The sequence below is a fragment of the Perca fluviatilis genome, chromosome 4 (assembly GCF_010015445.1).
Source record: "Perca fluviatilis chromosome 4, GENO_Pfluv_1.0, whole genome shotgun sequence".
NCBI classification, from domain to species: Eukaryota; Metazoa; Chordata; class Actinopteri; order Perciformes; family Percidae; genus Perca; species Perca fluviatilis.
In genome coordinates, this window is record NC_053115.1 from 36,398,618 (window position 1) to 36,423,379 (window position 24,762).

At 40.9% G+C, this 24,762-nt stretch overlaps 1 protein-coding gene across 1 annotated transcript; it reads right to left on the reverse strand.

Annotated features, from left to right (window-relative positions):
* Positions 1-599: 599 nt before the first annotated feature.
* nampt2 (nicotinamide phosphoribosyltransferase 2) lies at positions 600-22,120 on the reverse strand. Its single transcript, XM_039796734.1, has 11 exons — positions 21,785-22,120; positions 14,987-15,122; positions 13,149-13,252; positions 12,929-13,057; positions 11,757-11,915; positions 9,731-9,861; positions 8,064-8,289; positions 7,129-7,248; positions 5,303-5,443; positions 3,554-3,679; positions 600-2,275 (listed from the first exon to the last, which is right to left on the reverse strand). Exons 1-11 carry the CDS (start codon positions 21,830-21,832, stop codon positions 2,117-2,119), a joined length of 1,479 nt encoding a protein of 492 aa, XP_039652668.1. The 5' UTR covers positions 21,833-22,120; the 3' UTR covers positions 600-2,116.
* Positions 22,121-24,762: the final 2,642 nt, after the last annotated feature.

A 24,762-nucleotide genomic window follows, 5' to 3' on the forward strand; every position in this document is an offset into this window, starting at 1 on the left:
TCTTTCAATGGAATCATATCTTGATGAAATCATATATCGAGATATCGTGACGCACAGTAACGTTGTCTAAATTGATAATAAGAAGCACATGCTAACGCCCTTTTTTCAGAACATCCGTGAAACATTTTGAGGGAATATCATTTGAAGAATTGCACTAGTTTTGTGCAGGCATGTACATATAATCTTACTCTATAATTTCACTTGAAACAGTTTATAACATTATTGATGCTTATTTATCTAAAATCTCATCGTAAAAAAATATTTAGTGAAGGTACCGATTGTCCACCCTACAAGATCGACATCGATGTATTTGGGTAAAAAAATATGGGGATATCTGATTTTCTCCACATGGCCCAGCCCTACTCAATATCAATTATTTGTATGTTATAGGGCTTTACCGAATAGTTTGAAGCTTGCTTTACAACGTTGACATTAAAATTCGTAAATCAACCTTTGAAAGCTGCGCAGCATATGTTTTCAGTTTTATACTATTTGTAGAATTAGATTCCAGTGGTGGATTGTCTCCCACTTGTGTGATCCAACATTTCCTACAATTCCAGAGTGTTGTGAAGTCCAAAAGTCAAATATATACTGAAATGTTATGTCAATCATTTCCAAAATTCATGTTTAATTCTTTTATCTAATGAAATATTCTGCTTCTATCCATATTTGTTGGCGTTTAGCCATTCCAAAGACATTTTTAAAAGTTTCCTCTGCCGCACACAAAGGGAGGCAGCACCTGTATAAACGGTATCCAACAGCGCAATAAATTACTTTTATATGACACATTTTTTTTTAAATCTATCTCTAACACTATTGCAGTAAATTACTTGTTCCAAAAAAGTTCATATGGACTTAATACAAAAAAAGAGACTAATTTAAAAGGATGAATCATGACTATAATGATGAATATTCAAAATTGAGGGTGTGATTTAAAGAGGGTGATGACATCATCAAATATTACTGACAATTGCTATATATCAGAGGTCACGTGCCTCTGGAACAACTAGGACTTATAGTCTTACACATTGGTTGACGTATCGCAGTGGGAATTGAACCCATGTCTCCCACACCAAAAGCATGTGTCACATCCATTGCGCCATCACCACCAAACATGACGAGAGCCATTCAAAGCTTCAAATGATATCCGGTACAGCCTTAGTATGGTGATGACTAAGATATTCAAAATCACATGATCCATACCTACTGCTACTCATCGCATTCAGAAAGGTGAGAGGGCATTTGTGGTCGCCGCCCGTGCTCACCTTTCAGCCAATCACATGACCCCGGTCTCTTAAAGTCCTCCTCCAGACGTTTAAAAGTATGTAAAAAAAAAAAGCTGACTTATGATAAAGGGCACTCTGAAATAAAAATGTCTGTAGTAGAATAAAAATCAACTGCCATAAAAATTAAAAAAAATAACACAGGGCAGGGAAATAACATTTCATAATAAGGACGTGAGATTCAAAAATTTCTTCAATTATAATTATGTCAATGAACCAAATTGTTGGTTCCTTTACATAGTTTACACAGTTCATTCATATGCTTATTCATGTGGTAATGTATTTTGTATTACTCAATAAAAGACACTAGGGTCTGCTGTGCTTTGTGGGCCAGTGGCTTCAGAAATCAGGAAGCAGAAACAACAGCTATGGCTTCTTTGACTTTGGTTTTTTTTGTGTGCGTCACTGTTACAGTGCAGCACTATCTGCTTAGTTTGCACTACTGGTCACTGTTGTGATGTCTTCATTTATACACTATACATGGCTTGTGTTTCCTAAACAAAAAGGAAACTAAAGGGCAGAAAGTTGGGCTGCAGCAGCACATTGTTCTGCTGATAAAGAGGCTGCCACTCATCATAAATCATGTATTGTATATCAAGCACTGGTGCTATCACCTAATCGCTGAAGATTACTAGAATCAATAATACTGTATTTATATTTTGTTATAGTAAATGTTAGTGTCTTGTGAGAAAACAGCTTAAACTCCCCTTCAACATGTTCAGTTTATACTTAGATGGGTGCCTTTCATAACCACGGCAGTCTGCATGCCAGGGCGCCCTGTTTGAAACTGTGTGTGTAGTATTATCTGGATGCTGAGGGGCTCTGGGGTTGATCTAATGAATCCCGTTGATGATGCGATTGTGCAGCGGCTCCTGTTCACAGTTGTGCAGGGTGGGCACCTCCTCGTCCCGCAGCCGAGCGTTCTTCCTGATCTCCTCCAGGGAGTAGTCCTGCACCAGACTGCCGTTCTCAAACACAGTCACCAGCAGGTCCTGGAGAGCCCAGAGCCACAAAGAGAAGTCATTAAGTACACGAAGATGACGTTTGAAGGTACAGTAAGTGATGTTAATCCAATACACGTTTTGTCAAATTCAGCGAATATCTCCTCACGGTAACCTATAGCTCTCTATTTTCTGTGTGGTGAAAAAAAGAATCCAGTGTTAATACACACACAGCCCTGGCTGAGCAAATGGAAAACAAAACAGAAAGGTGTGCATGAGACACACAACACTATGCCAGCCAATCGGCAACAGGCGGCCTCAGTTGATGGTAGAGGGGGAGGGTGGAGGCAGCATTTGAATGTGCCGACTGGCCAGTAGTTATCGGTCTGTGAATCTGGGGGGCGGAACTTCTGAAGGGGCACGGTTGTATTTGTTTGGCAGTTGAGTTCAAATATCAACAATCTTTGGGCAGAATCACTCAGTGCACCTTTTAATGGCAAAACTGTCAAACACACTTAAAAAGGGACAGAAATAGTCTGGAATTTAGCATTTAGTTTAAAATGTGCCTTGTGTGCTCTTCAGGACATTTATATGGAATAAGAAAGAAGTCCTCGAATCCGCTTATCTCTGCTGTGTCTTCCATTTGATACTGGGGGGCTGAAATGTCCAAATCTTTATTTTTACTATTTAGCAACACAAATGAGAACTATAATCTTCTATTTTACTTCTGGAGATGCTCCGTCATGGATGGACAACCCTACAGAGTCAGGTTCCTTTAAAAAAGGTACCATTGCATTTGTACCTGTATTCAGCCAAGCTTCAGTATTTAATCTCGGCCTCTGTTCCACAGATTTTGATCGTTCTTTTATTTATTTTTTTTTTTCATCTTTTGTGATTCCCCCAACTTTACGAAAGTAATATACATTTCTGGAGAAACCACTAAACCCACAATATAAAACACAACAGCAGCTTTAAACTCGAAGTATAACAGAGTCAAATGTCAACAACTGATCTTTCAGTAACTGATCAAAGACATGGAATGAGAAATAGTATCACATGATCAACAGAATACAATTCAAAAATACGGTCTGGGCAATCAAAAATAAGACTCCTGTTCTCCTGTGGGGCTGTCTACCAAGTGCACATTACACAATATTCCAATTAGCTGACACTTTTCAGAAGGACATGCCCTCATCCTGCTATCATGTATTATTTCACATTTAATGCCTGAAGGGAAAAAAAAAAAAAAAAAAAAAAAAAAAAAAAAAAAAAAAAAAAAAAAAAAAGAGACATTAATAGTGAGTACAAAACAAAAACGCTGGCACTAACCTCCTCAGGCTTGCCTGCCCCTCTCTCTATCGTCTCTAAGCAGCCATCAGAGTTTCTCCTCAGTGATAACTGACCCCGCTTTGAGCCCTTGGTTGGATCGGTCACTGGCTGCTTGTACACGTCCATCTGGAAGAACACAGAAGACAAGCACAGCGGAGTGAAACGGTCTGCTCCTGAACACACTGAAACCCAGTCTCTGTGAGGATTACTCACAGGGACCATGCAAGAAAGTGTCTTTGGTCTATTTATTCATTTTCTTCTAAATTCATTTCTAATCAACATGTTCATTACGGATGTAACAATTTATACCATTAAACCTGGAGTAGACGTTTTATTTTTGACTTTGTTGGGCAAAAATTCCATTATAACTAGTGCGGTCAGTTAAACGCGTTATTAACGGCGTTAGTTTTTCTTCACATAATGTTGCAACAACTAGTACGTTAGAACAACTACAACACCACACTGGACCTAGCTAGACCGGAAACAAAACAACAGGCACACACTTGTTTGGGCTTGCGAGCAGGCCAAAGAGTAGTAGGTTAACGTTACGTTTTGAGTGGGGGGCGAGACGCCGAAATGGATGCCAATAAGACTCTGAATGGTAGGTTTACTTTAAAAAAAGTTGCCAAATGGTTCCATTGACGAGACCAAGGTGAATGAAGTTCGAAGCGCTCTTAAATAGTGTTAATTTCGTCAGACGAGACGAGACTAAATATGTTCGTCAACGACCTTTTTTTCCATGACTAAGACGAGACAATAACGAGACTGTGCCAATGTCCAAAAACGCTGACTAAGACTAAATTAACATGCATTATTGTTGACGAAAAAAGACGAGACTAAAATGTTTTGCATAAAATAAAAACTAAGATAAAATCTCTCTTAATTTTCGTCTACAATCGTCTCTACTTTTTCATCATGAGATAGAATATTCAGCTGTTACCGAGACCCGGTGCTACGGCACCGACAGGTGCCCTAACGACCGTTATCTACCGGACCGAATAGCAACGCAGATTTTGGTGCCACTTAAATGCCTGCGCTTCTCTCTGATGCTCCTAAACAGACGTTAGAGTCAACCGAAACATCGCTGCATGGGGCACTAGCTAACACTACACTTGGCAGCAGGTAACGTTAGCATACCTTTAGCTAGCAGTTGGAGTAAACACGGTTACAATCTGACATATATAAAAGGGTTACAATGCTGACAGCTAAACGGTGTAAAGGTTTGTCTCTATTTCACTATGTAGGATTCCAACACGAGACGTACGACAGTCTGCAGCTGCCGTTGTCTGAAAAACAACACACATGTTGCGTTCACTTGAAATACGCCTCGCCAGTTTCGTGCTGCATTTATTTTATTGTAAAATATCCTTTTCCAATGCAGTGGTTGTTTTTGTCGTTTACTAGTGAAATAAGGAAGAGGCTCAATATTTATATAACTTTATATAATTTATTTATTTTTATAACTATTTGACTGAAATGGTTATCAGAAATAATTTATTTAAAAAAAGACTAAAATGTTTTGACTAAAACTTGACTAAAATGGCGAGACTTTTAGTCGACTAAAACTCGACTAAGATACCTTGAGTTCTCTTTTGACTAAAACTAGACTAAAATGACGAGACTTTTAGTCGATTAAAACTTGACTAACAAAAATGTTTGGCACAAGACTAAGACTAAATTAAAAATAGGTGACAAAATTAACACTACTCTTAAACGAGGTCCTGTCCAGCACGAAGCCTTCTACCTTACCCCCTTGCCGTTGGTCTCCACGTAGCTGCACTTGAAGGCACAGTTGAGTGTATCTCTGTTGAGTTTCTGAAGCAGAGCGCTGCCACAACCAAAGAAGATGTTCTCAGCACTCCATCCTTCATCACTCAGCTTCTGAAGAATCTACAGGAAACAAAAGGAAAAGGAGGCTTTAAATTAATTCATTGATTTACCGGAGTTATAATTACAAACGTCTTGAGGCAAGACAGCGGAACATGTACTGTCTCGTAGTCAAGGCAACTGCAAATGGTTTTTAAAAAGGATAAGGTTGACTTTAATAATTGTTTGATGGACCATGACAAACACTCCTGCTAATATTTGGATATTCAGTAGAGCATAAATCATAAAAATGACCACCATTTTAATGCATCTCCAAAGGGAAATACAACATTTTTATTTGTTTTATTGTAACCGTTTGGGCCCTCATTCGTATGACTCAGATTTTTACCTATCAACTTCTGGGCTGAGATCTGGGGGATACAGTGACTATATCAATCACAGTTCATCACCAAGTGAGCAGAATGGTTCCAACCAACCCAATTAACCAAATGCTCTATGTCATTTACTTGGAAATGATTGTACATTTTTTATAAAAGTGAAACAGTGACAATTGGTGTAGTCTATTATTTTAGCTGCTTTCCGAGTCAAGTAGTTACAGGAAGGTAGTTATAGGAACAGTCCACTTCTAAACAGTTCTAACTACTCTCCTCCAAAACCGGTTTTGCCATTTGCATTCACACTGGCCAAGTGGCCATAGGAACTGACGTTTTTGTTATTATGTTATTATTATATAATTGAATTTTGTTGTTATTATAACACAGCCATCTAACCACCACTATAAGGAAAAGGGAAAAGACTCTGCCCTGAAGTAGGAGCTGAAAGAGTTACAGGAACTGTGGCCAGAGGAACTTAATAATCCCCAAATTGGTCCAGTCGGAACACGAGAAAAAAAGGGTTCTAGGAACGTTATGTTCTAGGAACTGCAAAAACCCCATCTACATGTTACTGTAGGCCCAGTTTAATTTGCAACTTAATTTTATGCAATATTAGTAGTAGGGAGGTCCCCTACTCTGTCTCTCTTTCAGCTAAGGGGTCCTTGGCCTAAAAAAAGCACTTGAAGACCCTAGTCTTTGTGTTGCCTGCTGAGCTGTCCATATTACCACTTGGACTCTTATGGCGCTTACCCACTGATAGTACAAGCTCGGCCGCGGTGCCCCGTCTTCCCATTTCCATTGCAGATTTAGTTTCGCCTCATGCGTGCGCCGCGTGGCTGGTCGCCAACGCGACACACACACACAGAACGTCGAAGGTGTGTTGTTTTTGGCTGTTTGCCACAGCCAGAAGACACATTTTGTTTCAAAAGAAGCTGGAGGCAGCAAAAAAAAAAACACCGCTGGCTAAACTATTTAAAAATGGCGGGTTTGTTCAGGACACACCCCCGTCTGTCGCAAGCAGTGATGACGCAGTGATGACGCAGTGATTAGTGACGATTCTCTCCGACCAATCAGTAGTCCGCAGGTTTTCATGTCACCTTTTGGTGTCGCCTCCGCTCGCTTGGAACCTCGACGGAGGGGATACTAAAAAAAAGTACCTGTTGGCAGGTAACAAGGACTTTTTTTCATAATGGAAAAGCAAAAAAGGGTCGAGTCGAGCAGGTACCATGTAGTGGAAAAACGCCATTACACACAGTAAGTGTAGGGGGTGTGAGTTTCCTTTCCATTTGGTTGGATAGGGATGTCTCTAATAGCTGAAGTAATGATCAAAACAGGAGGGAATACGACAAGTACAACAACCAAACTTTTTCTCACCTCGTCCACCGAGCACAGGTCAATGCCGTCTCCCTGAATAATCCGCAGATAGGAAGGCAGGACCTTGTATCCCATGGAGTTCAGAGAGCAGCCAAAACACTCCTCCAGAATCTTGATGACCTACAAGTGGCATTCCAATGATTTTATTTTTAGAGTTGGATTCATACATCAGCCATGTTAAGTTGGAGCAGCCTGAACATCTTACAACCTCAGTTAAAGGTCCCGTGGCATGAAAATTTCACTTTATGAGGTTTTTTAACATTAATATGAGTTCCCCCAGCCTGCCTATGTTCCCCCTGTGGCTAGAAATGGCGATAGGTGTAAACCGAGTCCTGGGTATCCTGTTCTGCCTTTGAGAAAATGAAAGCTCAGATGGGCCGATCTGGAATCTTCTCCTTATGAGGTCATAAGGTGCAAGGTTACCTCCCCTTTCTCTGCTTTGCCCGCCCAGAGAATTTGGCCCGCCCATGAGAGAGAGACATCATGGCTTTCAAACGAGCAAAGTGGCAGTTGGTCAAGGCCACACCCCCACCCTCCACCTTGCCCCCCCCCTCCCTCCTCCTCAGTAGCTACAGACACAGAAATGGCACATTCTAAGGAAAGCTCATTGTGGGACTGGCTGTAGCGGCTGTAATTCTGCACCAAGGCTGAATTTCGGGAAAGAGACTTCAGATACAGTATTAGGGGACCACTAAGGTCTATATAAAAATCATCCAAAAAGCACCATGTCATGGGACCTTTAATCTACATCGAATAGTCTACTATTAATCAATAGAAAGGATCAAGATCAAAAATCAAGTTAAAATTAGGGTTGCACAATGATGATAGCGATTAGTTGAAAATATATAAAATCCAACTCATATGAAGAGATTTAAAAAGTTTTGGATATCTGTGTTTTGGACAACAACGCTGACTGATCCAGTGCGGTTATTCACCTCAATGAGAGTCTCTGCGGGGTCTCCGGAGTCGGGCCGGATGACCAGACACGAGTCCTGGCTGCGCTCCATGACTCGCTCCTTCAGCTTGTCTCCCCAGATGTGTTTGCAGGCGTTAAAGATGTCGTAGCTGTCGCTGACCACGGACACGGGCCCCGAGGAGAACTGGTCCAGGACTCGCTCAAACGCCTCCTTCTCCCGGCCCCGCCCCCAGGAGATGATGGTGCTGATCGCAGGAAGGAAGGAAGGAAGGAAGGAATGACATATTAATACTGGTTCTACGTAGGCCTGTAACAATTATTACATCATTCTCTAATCGCAATTCCTTATACATAATCGCCTTTCTTTGTTTAACCGCAATTACTTGCTAACATTAGCTAAGGGCCTGTTGATGGTAATTGTCAGTTTTATGTTAATTTAAGAAGAAAATATAAACTTTTATGATAATAAAGAGGTGTGGTTTACGTCATAGGCTGTGTACCTGTGTTATTACATTATCTGGGTCACATGACCGTGATATATAACCAAAAGATGTATTCTGGGATTCAGTCAACTTTAATTTGTTTGCAAAAGTAATACATGAATATATTTATTTTTTATTGTTTTTATTTGACTGAAACAGACAATTATAGTGTTAATCACTATTATTTCTGAGACAATTAACTCTACAGTAAAATTTGGAATTGTTATAGCTCTAACTGGTTCTAACATTTGAACATATAACCCCCGATGGAGTTTCCACACAATTCATTGACTACTGAACTGTTGCAGACTAGAGACATTCATTCTATATTAAAAGCCAAAACAAAAAGAAGATGCACGCAGGATCTTGCTCTAATTGATTATGATGTTGCCACAGATTACAATTATGACGTAAACATTTTAATCCGTGATTTAGTAGTAGCAGAAGTTTAGTTTATTTTGAACATGTAAAAAATAAAATAAAAGGTACATTTCAGCACCAGCAAAAAACAAACAAAAAAAAACAACTTAATACTCCGCAAACGTGTCTTTTAAAAGTATTGTAAATGATTGAAATAAGGATTCCCATGTTCAAAAAGGAGTAGGAAGAAGTTGTGTACCCCCTTTTTCTACTTTGGTGCTTGTATACAAACAATTTAATTATTTACTTGTTTATATATGTATGTATACATACACATACATGCATCTATACATACTTACACACACATATACATATGCATACCCATATACACATACATGCATACACACATACTGTACATATACACATTTGATTCTCTTTTCCAGCTATCACCTACGGGTGTCAATTTTTCATCTGTCAGTCACATCAAACCGAATAATAAACTACCCAAACTAGACAAATATAATCCCAAAAACTATACAGTTAGTACACAATACAATCAGCTCAAGTCCTTCTCGTACCCATTCAATATATTTATTTTAATAAAGCTTTAAATTTCTCATTGTTGTACTTGATTTCATCTCTTCACTGCAGCTGTTCAATAAATTAATTTTTATTTTACCTTTTTTCACAAATGTACATATATATCTAGGTGTGTGTATGTGTGTGTGTGTGTGTGTGTGTGTGTGTGTGTGTACGCACGTGTGTGTCTGTGTGTGAGAGAGAGAGAGTGTTTATGTGAGTGAGTGTGAGTGTGTGTGTGCGTGCATCTGCTTGTGTGTTCTACCTGTGCTCTGCTGCTGGGATGGAGAAGCCGGCCATGGGGCAGCCATAGTAGCGCTGGGCCATCAGCAGCCCAGCTACTGTGTCTGTACTGCAGAAGTTAACCAGGTGAGCTGCTCCACCCAGTGCTGCAGACTGGAGACGAGAGGTGGAAATGATCAATCACGATGCTGTTAACGTGGTTTCTGCGAGTTCGGTTCAAACCCAGGCACAGTTCAAAAAGGTTCATAATTCCTGCAACCGCCGATGTGTAACGGGGGTTATCACATCCTGACGCTTTCTGTGGATTCATTCATGCCAGACCAGGGGGAATGATGTTGGGTTGGTGTAAAATTACAAAAAACATGATTGGCGGCATGTTTTCTGAACTGTGTAATTGGAATGCAGTGGGAGGCCAATGTCTTGTTGTCGAGGTCTTTGCCTACTGGGACAGGTGTAGGTTCATTCCTGAGCTATAGCTTGGGACCATTATAGAAATCTGTTTGTCAACTGATGTCAGCCTGTCACTGGTCAAGGAGACAGCACGTCTGAAGACCATTAAAGGAAAAGCTAAATATGTGAAATTGTACAGAGACATGCAAAAAGCTTGTCATTGGTTATTGAGCATGGCTGTTTGGGAGAAACCTATCCATTTGGCTGCTGCCTATGAGCATAGACGTCTTGTGCTGTAACAAGTATAAAATCCTTATGTATGCAATATGATTCTTTGGGAGACGCTAGGAAAAACTGAACTGATAAGACCTTGTTGTTTTTCCTGGTGGCTTCCGTGTGATTGAACACATCAAATACTTACAATATATCACCTTAACTATCTCTCTGTGCTTTTGTGTTCAATTATTGAGTATCTATGGATAGGTCAGTAAATATCCATAACAACATCATCGCCATCAGGGCTAAGCTAAGCTAATAAAGGTGCTTTAAGTTACCAGTGAGAGGAGCTTCAATGTAAAAAGCTACTGATTCTGTCAGTAACACTGCTGATTCACTACATTCAGCCCAGCTAGAGGAATGACTGTTAAAGATTTGTCTCTTACAGAGACACACATAGACCCTCCTCCAAAGCACGCTGAAGGAGGATCTGGCCACTCCACACAGCATTCGGGAATGGGAGGAAAACGTGCTCTGGTTTAATGGCATTTCCAACCAATCACAAATCGTCTTGGCCGGTGCTAAACTCCGCACAGAGCCGCTGCAAAATAGTCATGCGAGAGAAAACTCAGATTGGACAGATAGTCTAGCTAGCTGTCTGGATTTACCCTGCAGAGACCTAAGGAGCAGTCAACAATAGTCCTCGTAAATCCACCGAATTGAAAATTCCAACACAAAGAAAGCGGAATGAAACGGAAAATACGTGCATGCGGCAGAATTTCCTGCAGCACCGGAGCAATCCCGGAAGTGGAACGCGAAGGATATAGTCTAAGACGCACATAACAGGGTACCCCCAGGATTCTTCATGTTCAATTTTAAGACCTTTTTAAGACTTTTAAGACCCCGCGTGTACCCTGCATAAACACACTGCTGCTGCCTGGTTTAAAAAAGGTGGGACCTATGAGAATCCTCTTACCATGAAACCCCTTCACCAACTCAGTGGCTCAGTTGTACAAGAGATTGAAAACTGAACTCACATTCCAGCTTATAATGTAAGACTTTCCCTCTGACTTTCACGGAGTTCTCTTAATCTAGCCTTTGTTCCTTTAATCAGTAACGTGACCAGTGAGATGTCATGCAATCATCTGCATCAGCATGACGGCGCTGTATCGCAAAGCAGAGATCACATTTTCAATCTTCTGTCAAAACACAAACCAATTACACAACGAATTTTAAGGAATTTAGGAGATTCTCTAATTTTTAGCCATAGTTACAGTGATTATGAAGACTTTTTTTTTAGTGAAAGGGTAGTGCTTATAATACAGTACAACATCAGTAGCGGCAAGAGTAAGAAATAGAATGAGAAACGCCATTGGCTTTCTCAACCTCAAAGCTGGTCTAGCTCTCACTAAATCAAAGCAGGGAAACAAAGGGTTGCTGACCTCCTGTGAGGAGACTCCTCTGTAGCCAAAGTCATGCAGCTTCAGGTCCAGACCTTCCAGGCTCCCCGAGGTGGCCTTCAGGTGCTTGGCCAGGATCTTCTTAAACTCCCTGGATATGGTGGCTACTGTGATGGGATACCACATCTGGACCAGCATGGTCTGCAGTCAGCACATGGGTGTGGGGAGAAAAGAGAACACAAAAATGGGGTTGGGAGGTTATAGACATTTTCAATGGAATTACATTGCTGGGCAACAGCCTCGCCCTTTGTTAACTTCCCATGTCATGACCTGGCTCAAAGGTATGACAAAATGTGGAGACAAAGGTAAACATGCCATCTGTTTGTCAGTAATGTGTGTAGTGTATGGATGTGTGTAGGTGTAGCAATGTTAGAACGCAAAAATAACTCAACACAAAGTGCAAACAAACCAAGCAACCTTGAGGAGGGAGAGAGAAAGAATGAATGCCCAGGCACTCCTATTTATGGACATGTGAGCCAACTTACATAATTTTTTTGTCTCGTTTGCTGCATCGTTTCCTCATTTCCCAAACTATGGAGCGGACAGAGGCCCAAATCACAGAATGTGCGTTAATCGCGCGTCAGAATTTGCCTTATTATCCAGTCGCTCCAGAAAAACGCGATAATGCGATCGCATAATTCAATGCATAATCAGCCAAAGTCCGCATATTTATGTGGGGGCCGCATTTTTTCAATTACGGCGCACTTTCGCCACATAAATTACCGATTTCCACGCAAAATATGCGGGGCTTGCATGATTTCATAAACCCCGCATTTTCGTTGCAAAAAAAGTCACATATATCTTAGCAGAAAGTTGAAAAATGTAGCGTTTACTTCACACAAGAGCAGCCATTTTCCCGTTACCATGGGAATGTTATGAAGTGCCGTAATTACGTGACGTGAACATCATCGAAAAGCAGGGTGTTGGGGGAATCACTTTTTCATCAAACCGCAATTTTTGCAAGTTCCCGCAATTTCATCGCATAAAATTGCATAAATTTCTCGCATATTCTATTGCATTTTTTAAGAAAACATGCCGCATAATCAAGGATTTTTGCCCGCAACAATCGTAAAAAACTCAGCATTTTTCTGGAAGGACTGATTATCTTGTTAAACTTTTCACAGCCCTACTAAAAAACACATTTCTGGGTTTACCTCAATGTAGTTGGTGAGCCAGTAGAATTCGGGATCAGTGTTTTCCACGGTGAAGAGCACGTTGCCTCTCGGGATAATCCTACCCTCAGGGACAGCTTTGATCCGGATAGGAAGACGGCCATCGTGTTTCTGACACAGTAACAAGCACATTTACTTCAGATGAAATACAGGGTGATGACTCTGTCAAGACAGACTGACCGCTCAAAGTCTCTTTGCATACCTCGAGGATTTTCCTCCAGCTTTCCTCATCGAACACAGCCTGTCTGAAGTGCATCTGGTAGAAGAGCTTGGCTTCCTGAATCTTCTCCTCTGTGACCACTTGGCCTGTGGAGAACAAACATTTTTTTTTAACCTTTATTTATCCAGGTAAGAAAATTGTGAACAATTTCAACTTTACAACAACAACCTGTCTCATTTACATAGTTACACATTCATACTTGGAGCACTTGGAGTGGTTAAGGGCCTTGCTCAAGGGGCACCTCAGTGGTGGTAATGAGGGAGGGACAGATTTTATCCTACTGGTCTGGGGATTAAACCGGCAACCCCCCAGTCCCAAGCTCACTTCCTTAACCCCTAGGCCACCACAAAACTAATTTACTACAGATGCAGTCACATGCCGGAAATACAAACGCTTATCTCAACAGACAGGAAATTGCCTAGCCTGCGCTACGATAAAATTGTCAATTAGTAGGGCTGTCAATAGTTACAGCCTCGAAACACCCACGCAGGTGATTTAAGTTATTCTAGCTGAAGGTGGGGCCCGGAGCTCAGATGGGAATTCAGGATACAAATCTTAACATTAGCTAACGTTAGCTAACGTTAGCTAATGTTAGCCAACGTTAGCGAATGCTGCGGTCCCTTTGCCTCTAGTCTCGCATCGTCAGACCTTCCTCCACAGCGCTGTGGCGAGTCCACACAGCATTCTGGGATGGGAGAAAAAAAGTGCTCTGGTTTATTGGCATTTCTTTAAACCAATCACAATCGTCTTGGGCGGTGCTAAGCGCCTGACGGAGCCACGGTGCCTCTGCAAAATAGCCTCGGGAAGGAACTTGTTTTGGTGGAACGTGTACGTTCAAAAGCTGTTTTAGTTGTGAAACAGAAAACTCAGATTGGACAGATAGTCTAGCTAGCTGTCTGGATTGACCCTGCAGAGATCTGAGGAGCAGTTAACCGTAGTCCTCATAAATCCACCGGAGTTTAGAACGCCAACACAGATAGAGAGGAAGGTGACTGACATCTGGCCAAAAAGAAGGACATCCGGCAGAATTTCCTGCGGCAACGGAGCAATCCCAGAAGTGGAACATCGTGGATATAGACTACTCTGCCTCGGACTCCCCGCTGCAGGAGATGTTGCATTCCCGCGCACGCTGTATTAACGTTACGTTACCGTTTTAAAACCTTTTCCAGGTTAGTGGGGATGCATGCAGCTCAAAACCAACGTAGTAATGTTCCCTCAGCATTTCGTTTTGTTGCTAAGCAGTGTGTAAAATGAGTGGTGACGTTAAATCACCTGTTTCAGGTAACGTTTTTCTAAGGTACCGTCTATGTGCTGGATCTTTCCTTAGCGTAGGGTTAGCTTGCAAATAAGCCCACTGACGGTGACATTATTGTTCATATTTTGGCACAATGTTTAGTAATGACAAAGTAGTGGTCACAGTGAGTAAAAATGTGATGCGAGATGCACATTGCAAAATGTATGAAATCGTTCATTAGCTAACTGTGTGTGATATCTGTACGCTGAACAGAAATCATTGAGTTTTATTCTGATCCAAAGACTTTCTGTGAGAGAAAGGACACCAACACCATATCCTTGCATGTACTTGTAAGACATATGATGCTTTTGAGATACGACTGCAAATGAAGCAAACTGTTGCTTAAAAGGAAATACACGCTGTATTCACTTAGCCAACGTTAGTGTTGACAACTTCCTGTGTGTACATCAGTTTTATTACAAGGCCCTCCATTCCCCAATTTTCTCTTTTAACAGCAAATCTCTTTTCTTTCCTATATGTTTCTGTCAATCCATTTCTTAGATCATAGAGGAGGATGCGAATGTACCTATGAGGTACTTCTTCAGCAGATACTGAAGGCCGAAGAACACCACTTCATTGAACTGGGAGGCTTTCTTGCGTCTGCACTCAAAGTAGGAGTAGATTTTGCTGACATTTGGAGGATACTGTTTGTAGTGTGTGATCTGAAAGACAAGAAACAGACACAAGTTGTTAAAAAAAACAATCAATGTTAATCACAACAACAAAAAACATGTTATAATGTAATTCTAAGAATCACCCCTGGTATGGCTAATGTTAATTTACCACTTTCTGATCTTATGACGCCAGGCAGAGTTGTATTGTGAAGTAGCATGAAACGAAACGCCAGTAAGCACACCAATGACCAGCTGAAAAGCGTAGGATTGTGTGCTCAACGCGATGCGTGCATATACAGTAAACATGTTTCCTGGATCCACGTGGGGAGAAACTATGACAGCTTAAAGCACAAGTCTCTCTTTGTGCTCCTGCAGCACTAATTGAATAATCAAAAGCAACAGCCAGTCAGTCACTGGGAGAAATCACTTCAAGAGGCATTCACCCTACATTCTTCTGGCTCATCCTGCCTCCTATTTCAGCTCCTTCTCCTTTTCCTCTGACGAACACAGAGAACACACTCACCAAGTTACCCAAGTTACCAAACATGGAAAACTCAACACGAACAAGCGGTGTCTATACCGGAAGCAACATTAAGATTAGTCCTGTAAGTAGGGTTAATAAAGTGAAAAGAAAAAAAAGGTAGAGGGTAGAAAAGTATAGGTTCAGTAATAATAATTTATACTTGTATTATTCCCCAGGCCTGATATAGGCCTACATTCTCAGGTCCTTTTACTTGCACAAATAGAGAGATGTCAGAGTGAGTGGACTGCAACTGCTGAACAGGCACCCTAAGCGGATGGGGGAGGGGGGGGTTTGGTGCCTTGCTGAAGGGCACCATGGCAGTGCCCAGGAGGTGAACTGGCATCTCTCCAGCTACCAGTCCAGATTTTTTTTTTAAGAGTATTTTTAAGAGTATTCTTTTATTTAGAGAAATAAAAGAATACGTTCTGCGCAATGTGAAGTAGTGTGCCTGTATGCTTACAGTGTTCCAGGGACAGGAACTTGAGTTTTGATTAAAATGTATTGATAGTGTAAAACAAAACAAAAAAATTTCAGCATTCCCATCATGCATTTAGGTAGTGAAAAAAGGTGCCAGTATACTGTACTTAACAATTCTTCGGATAGCATTTTAACACCCCCCCCCAAACTTTTGAAATGTCACAACAACAAAAAAAATAGATACGTGAATAATCGAACATGTTTCCATCAACTGGTTTGGAGTGAATAAACTAGACTGCAGCTTTGTTTGGTCAGACGTTGTTGCTATAGGCTACGCATGGCTGCATCCTGCCAGTAACCAGAGAAGAAGAAATAGAGGTTGCAAACTGGAAACAAAACATCTAACCATCTACTAACCTAAGTTAGTAGAAATAAACTTTTAAATTTGAAAAAAAAATTAAAAATACAGCAAATAATGGTTTGTGCACATTTCAAGATTGTAATTTTCTCATTTCTGAATATATTGACATCAAATCACCTCTTATATGTTTCAGACATACTCTCACAACTTTCACAGCTATTAGTTTGTTAAAATAAGTTATCACTTTCATCATTAACCTATTGTTATTAAAAAATTTGAAAATCCATTATCATTGTTAGTGACGTATTGTGTAAAATTAATATGTAAAGGTTATTTCAACATGTTTAGCATTTATGAATACTTTGACATCAACTTTCACAGCTGTTAGTTTGTGCAAAAGACTTTAGCAAATCCTTTAGCAACCTCATCAGTAACCTACTGTCTATAAAATGCATATTTAAAGGTTATCATTTTAATAGGTTTTTCATTAATGAATCTATTGACATCAAACCGCCTGTAATATGTCTCAGACATCTTCTTACAACTTTCACAGCTATTAGTTTGTGAAAAAAATCCTTTGGAAATACCTTATCAATATCCATGATCTGTTGGCTATTTAATGCATATTTAAAGGTTATCATTTTAATAGGTTTTTCCTTTCTGAATATACTGACATCAAACCGCCTGTAATATGCCTCAGACATCCTCTCACAACTTTCACAGCTGTTAATTTTTGAAAAAGTCGTTAGCAAAGCCTTTATCATCTTCAGTGACCTATTGTGTAAAAGAAATGCACATTTAGAAGTCAGCACTTCAATAGGTTTTTCATTCATGAATTTACTGAGAACAAATCACCTCCTACATTTCTCAGACAACCTCTCACAGCTTTGTGAAAAAAAAACACCTTTAAAATACCTTATCAATATCAGTGATTGTTTTGTAACAAATGAAGATTTATAGGTTGTCATTTCAATGCGTTTGTCATTTCTGAACTTATGGACATTAAATAACCTCTAATATGGCTCAAACATTCAGCCATGCAATTATGCAATGCATCATTAAATACTACGTAGGAACTGGAACCGTCCAAGCAAACCTCAACTTAACAGCCTTTGCCCCAGCTGTGCGAGACCTGTTAACCCTCGTGTTGTCCTTCGGGTCCCAGTGACCCGAAGGACAACACAAGGATTATGTACTTCCGTTTACTTTGTTGAGAATTGCTCTCTAAACAAGGGTTAATACAGCACCTTAGTTCTTGTTTGTACAGCATTTTGGCCAGCTTAAACTGTGTTTAAATGTGTTGTAGAAATAAACTTTACTTACTTTACAAGAAACAGGGTTTAGAGAGCAATTCTCAACAAAGTAAAGGGAAGTACATAATCCTTGTGTTGTCCTTCGGGTCACTGGGACCCGAAGGACCACACAAGGGTTAAGGAATAATAAAAAATTGATGTGGTCATTTGAACTGATCTGCGCTGTCGCAGTGCAAGGGCTCATGGGAAGAAGAAAAAAACATGTTCTGAATAGTTTCTGTCCTAGTTAAAGTGTTTTAATAATGTTCAGTTATGGTTTTGGGTGTGCATTTATGTTATCTAGGTTTTAGTTTTGTGTGGTTGATTTATTGTTTTGGTTTATCTACATTTAGTGTTGCACCATGACCGAAACCCGGGTGGGGACTGATGGCCTCTGGGGGGTGAGATAAGGTTCAATGACTGACAAATGGCTCAGAAATCAGTATGTTTTGCTTAAGTGGATGTTACCACGTCACTTAACACCATATACTGTACATTGGTCAACTGCAATGCTCCATATCTTTAATTTTTAAACAAATGTATTTATAACATTATCTTCATTTACAAGTGTGAAATGTTTAATGGCTCGCCCTCTCTATAATGGAAGCTTGAGATTTCTATGTTGAACAGCAAAAACGGGTATTAAAGATTGAAATAGTTGGTATTGCAATTTTACGACGGTCCCAAATAGGGCTGAACGATTAATTGCATTTGCAATAATATCGCAAAATGTTGAATGGTTGGTTAATTTGCGTGACGTTATATGTCATGCAAATTAGAGGTAATTACTAAACACTAAATACTCATTTTCAGTGACAAATAAATGAAATTGAATCATATAAAGTGCTGCCCTGTAAACCCGGTTAACCCAGTGGTCTTTCAAATGAGCTGATCACACAATGTACCAAATCAGATTCTATTATTATTATTTTTTTTTTTTTAAATTGTGATGACAGAAACATTAGAGGAATTGTCTTGGCTGCGCTGCTGCTTTAGACTTGTTTTCAGAAGTGGTTGGCGCTAATAAAAAGACCGGTTAGTCATCATCCAGACCTTTGCCATTTGGCTGCAGTGCAACCCTTTGAATGACATCTAACAGTGACATCTGACATTTAACTCTGAGCTGAGCATAAGCTACTATACCAACACAGCCTGCCCAAGCAGTGCACTGACTCACCACTGGATTTAGGTTTGGAATAGACTGAAATGAAACTGAAAGCTTAAAACAGCCAAGAAAAGGTTGGGCTCTGTGATAAACGAAACTCTACTGCAATGTAGGAAAAAAGGCGTGCCTTACTGGCCAAGCATGACACCGCAATGAATCACACCGTGGCTTCAACATTTATGTTCTATTACATATGCATGCAATAGTGACAGTTTCAGGGTTTCCCCTGATATTATAAGACGTAGGTGCAGTTTTGGGCACCATAAAGTGAATGTGAGCGTCAAAACTAACTAAATGGCTTTTCTCAGATGTAACGGCTGTTAAGTTTTGTCTTTAAGCTTTTCGAGTGTTATTTATTATCCGCTTTACATTTCCACCGTTTTAGACACCGATATGGTAGTAAAAATGGTCCAAAATGATGTGAAATTGCATATTTATCATTTTCTTGAGGGAGGACCCCCCCCCCCCACCCCGTTAAATAAATGCACCTAAGTCTTCCACAAACCTAGAGAAAACACAGAGTTTCAACCTTCACCACAAAACTATCTTTATGTATCCAGAAGAACTTTTACTTAAAACTTACACTGTAACCTTTCTGTTCTTCCCCACACAAAGGATAGAGTGTAATTCAGTGCCAAGTCTTTAAGCATTTAATACAACATTCACAGCCTGGATCAAGACTTCCTAAGTCCCTGTGTGTTAAATCTGAAATGGCCCTGAGACGTAAAGGGCCGTATATACTCCAAAGTACACATGGATAGCAGGTGGACAGCGGACATGCCGGTGGTTCTGGTAATACTAACTTAGGTGGCGTGAGACCCGGTGGCTACGTTGACACACAAATTATATTTTAATCTCAACAACACAGTTTGTGCGGATTCGATTGACTTTAATGTCCACCTCAGTAGAAATTTGCACAACACACCATTAAAAACATGAATATTAAATAGCAAATGGGCAGGTAGCAAAATAAGTTATCAAATCTAATTAAATATCTAATTATAAATCTAAAAAAATAACACCTGTTCTCATATGCAGCCAGTCTGTGTCAGACTGAAGCAGCTCAAACTCTGAGTGTAGTGGATGTTACTGTATATGTTTAGCCTTTCTGTGAAGAGCACAGTCCTATATTACAAAGTTGTTTTTGTGACTTCTGTGCAATGTTAACAATTTTGATGAGCTTGTTTGTGCTCTCTCTTAAGTAGCGGTACCATGCATAGACTGTACTTTATATAAAGATGGACAAAGTGTCTCCAATTCCTCCCTCTGTACAAAAGTGAAGCCATAATATCCTGGATATGGGCGACACCATCTTGTAATCTTGGAGCCAGAGTCTGCGCCGTAGTGTTCGGGCAGTGGAGCCGCGGTATCCAAGTCATGCAGATGCACCCGCCCGACCAATCGCGAGCCAATCACAGCTGTCAATCATGAGGTTTCACCCAGTTTTTAATAGCATCAAATAAGCTAACTAATATAAACCAAACCGATGAGAAAAATTAACACTTGAACAAACATCAGAACATCCCATCTCTGGGAAGGAATGTAATTGAAGTGTACTTTGATTTATTTTTTTGGTCCATGTACCATCAGCTAACATGGAGGGGGGCGGGGCTTATGACCTATGCTGACCAGTCACCAGGGGGCGATCCGGATGTTTTGGCTTCACTTCTACAGTCTATGCATCAACCACTGATACCACACTGTAATGATAAATGACAAAATGCTTTCAACCAGGCTTCTGTATGCCATTTCAGATGGGTTTGCTAATTACAAAGCTCCTCGAAATCCTGAATAAAAACAAATCACTGTTTGGCTGGCTTTAAAATGCTCGCTGAGTTTTCATCAAAAGTTAGGCTCTGATCAGTAGTACTTCAAATGTTCTACTTTCCCATAAAGGCTGTTTATTTAATATGGGAGGGACGATGTTACCGGTTCCACTGGTTTCGTTTTCTATTGTTTGTCTGACACCAGCTGGGTTATTATGGTATAAATAAAACTGAAACAAAAAGACAGTGAAAAATTGTGAAAACTGACAACAGTGACGTCTGACATGTATCTCTACTGAGCTGAGCAAGAAGCTATACCAACACAGCCTAACCCGAACAATGCACTGACATACAATAAAATGTTGGGCTCTGTGAGAAAATAACTCCACTGCAATGTTGTGGAAAGGTGTGGGTCACTGACTATACATTAGAACGCAGAGTCACATGTCAGGACATTCAATTCATTTTTTTAGGGCCCCTTGCCTTTCTGAGCCCCTGCGCGTGCTCCTGGTAGATCTGGCAATGCACGCAGCGCCAAGTTATCTTGTTTGTGGGTTCTTTGAGCAGATATGACTAAATTAAAACTAGTCTATTTTTCCATTTTACACTGACGCTATGACAAAGCTTGGGAAATGTGGTTAACGTTAGACCAAAACCTGTTTAGAAAAACGCGTTTATACTCCGTAACACTGTAAAATGTGAGGAATAGTTAAGGTATGGTGATAACGAAACTTAAATTACATTGGCATCGGTAAAACAAATGTCTAACGTTACAGATACCCATTCCTTGCCAAGTCATATGTTCTCAGATAAGGTTTCATGGATTAAAACTTTGATTAAATGCGTAGGCTACGGCTGGGACTCCAAGAGAACAAGAGCACAGCGCCAACGTTACACGTTAGCTAGGTATAACTACTGCTGGTGCCTTATACTTTCAGTTTTAACACACGGTCAACTAACGCTACTAGCTAGCTACCGTTCCAACGCTGTAGCACAGCCAAAACATTAAATTGACCAAAAATGCGACGGCTAACGTCACTCGTGATGTGCAATGGTTTGTAACTGAAACACTGCGCGGAAGGTGAACGTTAAGGTTAGCGAACTGTGTCCCAAAATAAACACATTTAATCGGGAAAACCAAAACAGAACAAATGGGGGACACGGACAAGACTACGGCTCCACTCACCTTATAAGAATCCGTCGCAAGCAATAAATTAAAATCCTGTGCTGCCATTGTTGTGGTTGTGGATGAATGAATAAACGTAAATGTCACTTCAGTCTCTTTGTAGCAAGTTAAGAGAGCGACCCCGGGGACCCAGGCCGAGCAGCAGAGAAAATAAACCTCAACGTCGAATTCTTGTGATTGTAAGCCCTGTATTTCTCCGGTGAGCTCAGATCAGACGTTACAGCACCGCTTAAACAGTCAAAGCAATAACGTTAGCAGAGGTTAGTCATTTTGATGGTTGGGGGTTATTGTAAAGGGGCGGGTGGACCGTGGACACGCGCACGTCCACCCTCCCGCCTCCTTTCTGACTTGGTACGTCATGCTGCTTTCAAGGACAGTTTTTTTTGGAGGAGATTAGGAACACCGACATTTTCAACGGTACGCACACGTCTCATCTTCAGGACCGACCCCAGCAGCCCATTTTTGTCCAGTGGCCTCTCGCGGTATTGCAACGAAACATCCCCCTGAAAAAGGATTTCCCCCCCATAGTCCACCTGGATGTAAAACTGCTGCAAGGACACCTCAAACTGCAACCAGGTCGGTTATTAATCTTTATTTTGAAATTTGAATATAAGTCAAATAAATGTAAATGAATATCAAATAAATTGCAAATAATTAAACTAAAACATTTACTAAAATTAAACAGGAGAGGGGAGGGGGGAGGCTTTTCCATATAATTCAAGTAACTCAACAATTCTCAAGACACTTCTTTTTTCCCCCCAGACAAAGACAACAACTATGTTAAGTTGTTTTTAAAAGCAACACAAACTGACCTTAAAAACACGGAATGTGTGAACATAATTATGAATGCACAAATATTCTACTTTTTTGTTGTGCATAAAAATACCAAACTTTACCATATGATACATAAAAGGTATCAAATGCTTTGTAACTAACCTATAGGAGCCATGTATATATTTTTTATTTATGGATTAGCACCTATTACATAATGCAGGACATCACGTGGGTTGGTGTGACAATATTGTCAAGCAGGACCACGGCAGCAGCTGCTGCCACGATCAAGGTGCCACCACAATCCAAGGAAGAACGTCGGTTATTGAAAAGGAGGTTTGAGAGGGCTGCGTAGGTGGCTGGCTTGAGACCAGTGGAGGTGTCGTAAGAACAGTTCTGTCCAGTCACTTTCAATGCCACAATTCCTTTATTCCAAGCATTATCAAGGAGAGAGGTTACAGGTTTGTATGGGTGTGTGTCTGTGTGTGGTTTCTGGGGGAGGGGGGGATATGGGATACGGTTATTGTCACAATGCCACAAACAAGGCCACAATTAATGTGGAAAACAAACATACATAATCTGCTCTGTTCTTAACCGAACAATGAATAGAACTACTCAACTGCACATGTCTCAGGTAACTCAAATAAGTAATGTCAACTTATTTGTAATTTCAACTGTTCAATATACAGCACACAAACAAATGAATGCAATATAACAGCACCTAACAGAAAGGTATGCAAAAGTGGCACTCGCCTTATAAGTACATTAGCACTTTCCTTCATAGTAATAACATATGGAACTTACATTAATAACGCACACAAGGCAGGAGACAGCATTTCCAGCATCGAAGATCCTCCATGTGGTCAGGAACAAAAAGGAAGGGCTGTGTGTACAGGTGCTGCCTAATAAAGTCTGTGGCTGATTGAGGCTAAGTGATTGAAGGTGTGGTGAACTACAGGGGGAACTGAGTGGCAAAGAAAAGGGGGCGTGGCAACTGCAGGACAGAGCTGGAATCTTCCAAACAGCCTCCCCCAAATTTGCATTGCAAATTTGTTAGAGTGGAAGGTCATGGGGGTTCAGGTAGGGCAGGGAGTGGGATGAGGCGGGCAACGGGTCTTGTGTACAGTTTGTCCCCCACTTTGACGATGGAGGGAAATCACTCTGCCTACTGGCCAGAGGGATCGGGGGAGCTGAGGGTCGAGAATGAGGACAACAGTGTTTGGTTGGAGGTCAGGATTATCAGTGCGCCATTTCTGTCTAGACTGGAGAGAGGGAAGATAATGTCTGAGGAAGTGGGCCCAGAAATGGTCTGAAAGAATCTGACTATGAGACCACTGCCGGCGGCTGCGCAGCTCAGAGTCAGGATAAGTTACCAGAGGGAGGGAAGAGTCATGCCGCCCCATGAGCAACAGGTTAGGAGTCACTGGATCAGGATCCGCAACGTCAGAGGAGACATAACCTAGGGGCTTTGAATTGAGGATGCCTTCGATTTCAATCATCACTATGCGTAGCACCTCTTCGGTGACCGCTTGGGTGCCTAGGGTAGTCTGCAGGGCAATCTTAACGGAGCGTATTTCACGCTCCCACGTCCCGCCAAAGTGAGGTGCATGTGGGGGTTGAACCTTAGAACACGCCGACTATTGGAATTTATCACATATTCACGTAGATTGCCAGTGAATACATACTCTTCTCATCTCAGTGCGCTGTAACGCTGTCTGACGGATCCAGCGGCATCAGCCCATCACAGAACATGCAGGTGACTGGTTCCAGTAATCCTACTGCTCGAATAGGTGACAAAATAACAGCATGATACCTTTTATATGTTGTAGATTTAGAAGTCATTAGCAGCAAAACAACGTAACATGAGACTCACCGGTCTTCTAACCGTAAATAAACCGGAAACTATATTCTCAGGCGGAAGAATATAGTAATTTGGGCGGAGTGATATGCTCGCAGCAAGCCTGTCTGAGAATATAGTTCCCGGTTTGTTTACGGTTAGAAGATGGCTGTGTCTCATGTTACGTTGTTTTTTGTACACGCTGTGACTCTACAAATCACAACATGTAAATAGGAACATGTTGGCGTTATTTTGTCACTTTTGTCACAATTCGGAGCAGTAGGCTAGTTGGAACCAGTTACCTGCAGGATCTGTGCTAGGCTAAACTAATGCTGGAGCAATCAGACAGCATTACAGCACGCACGGAGAT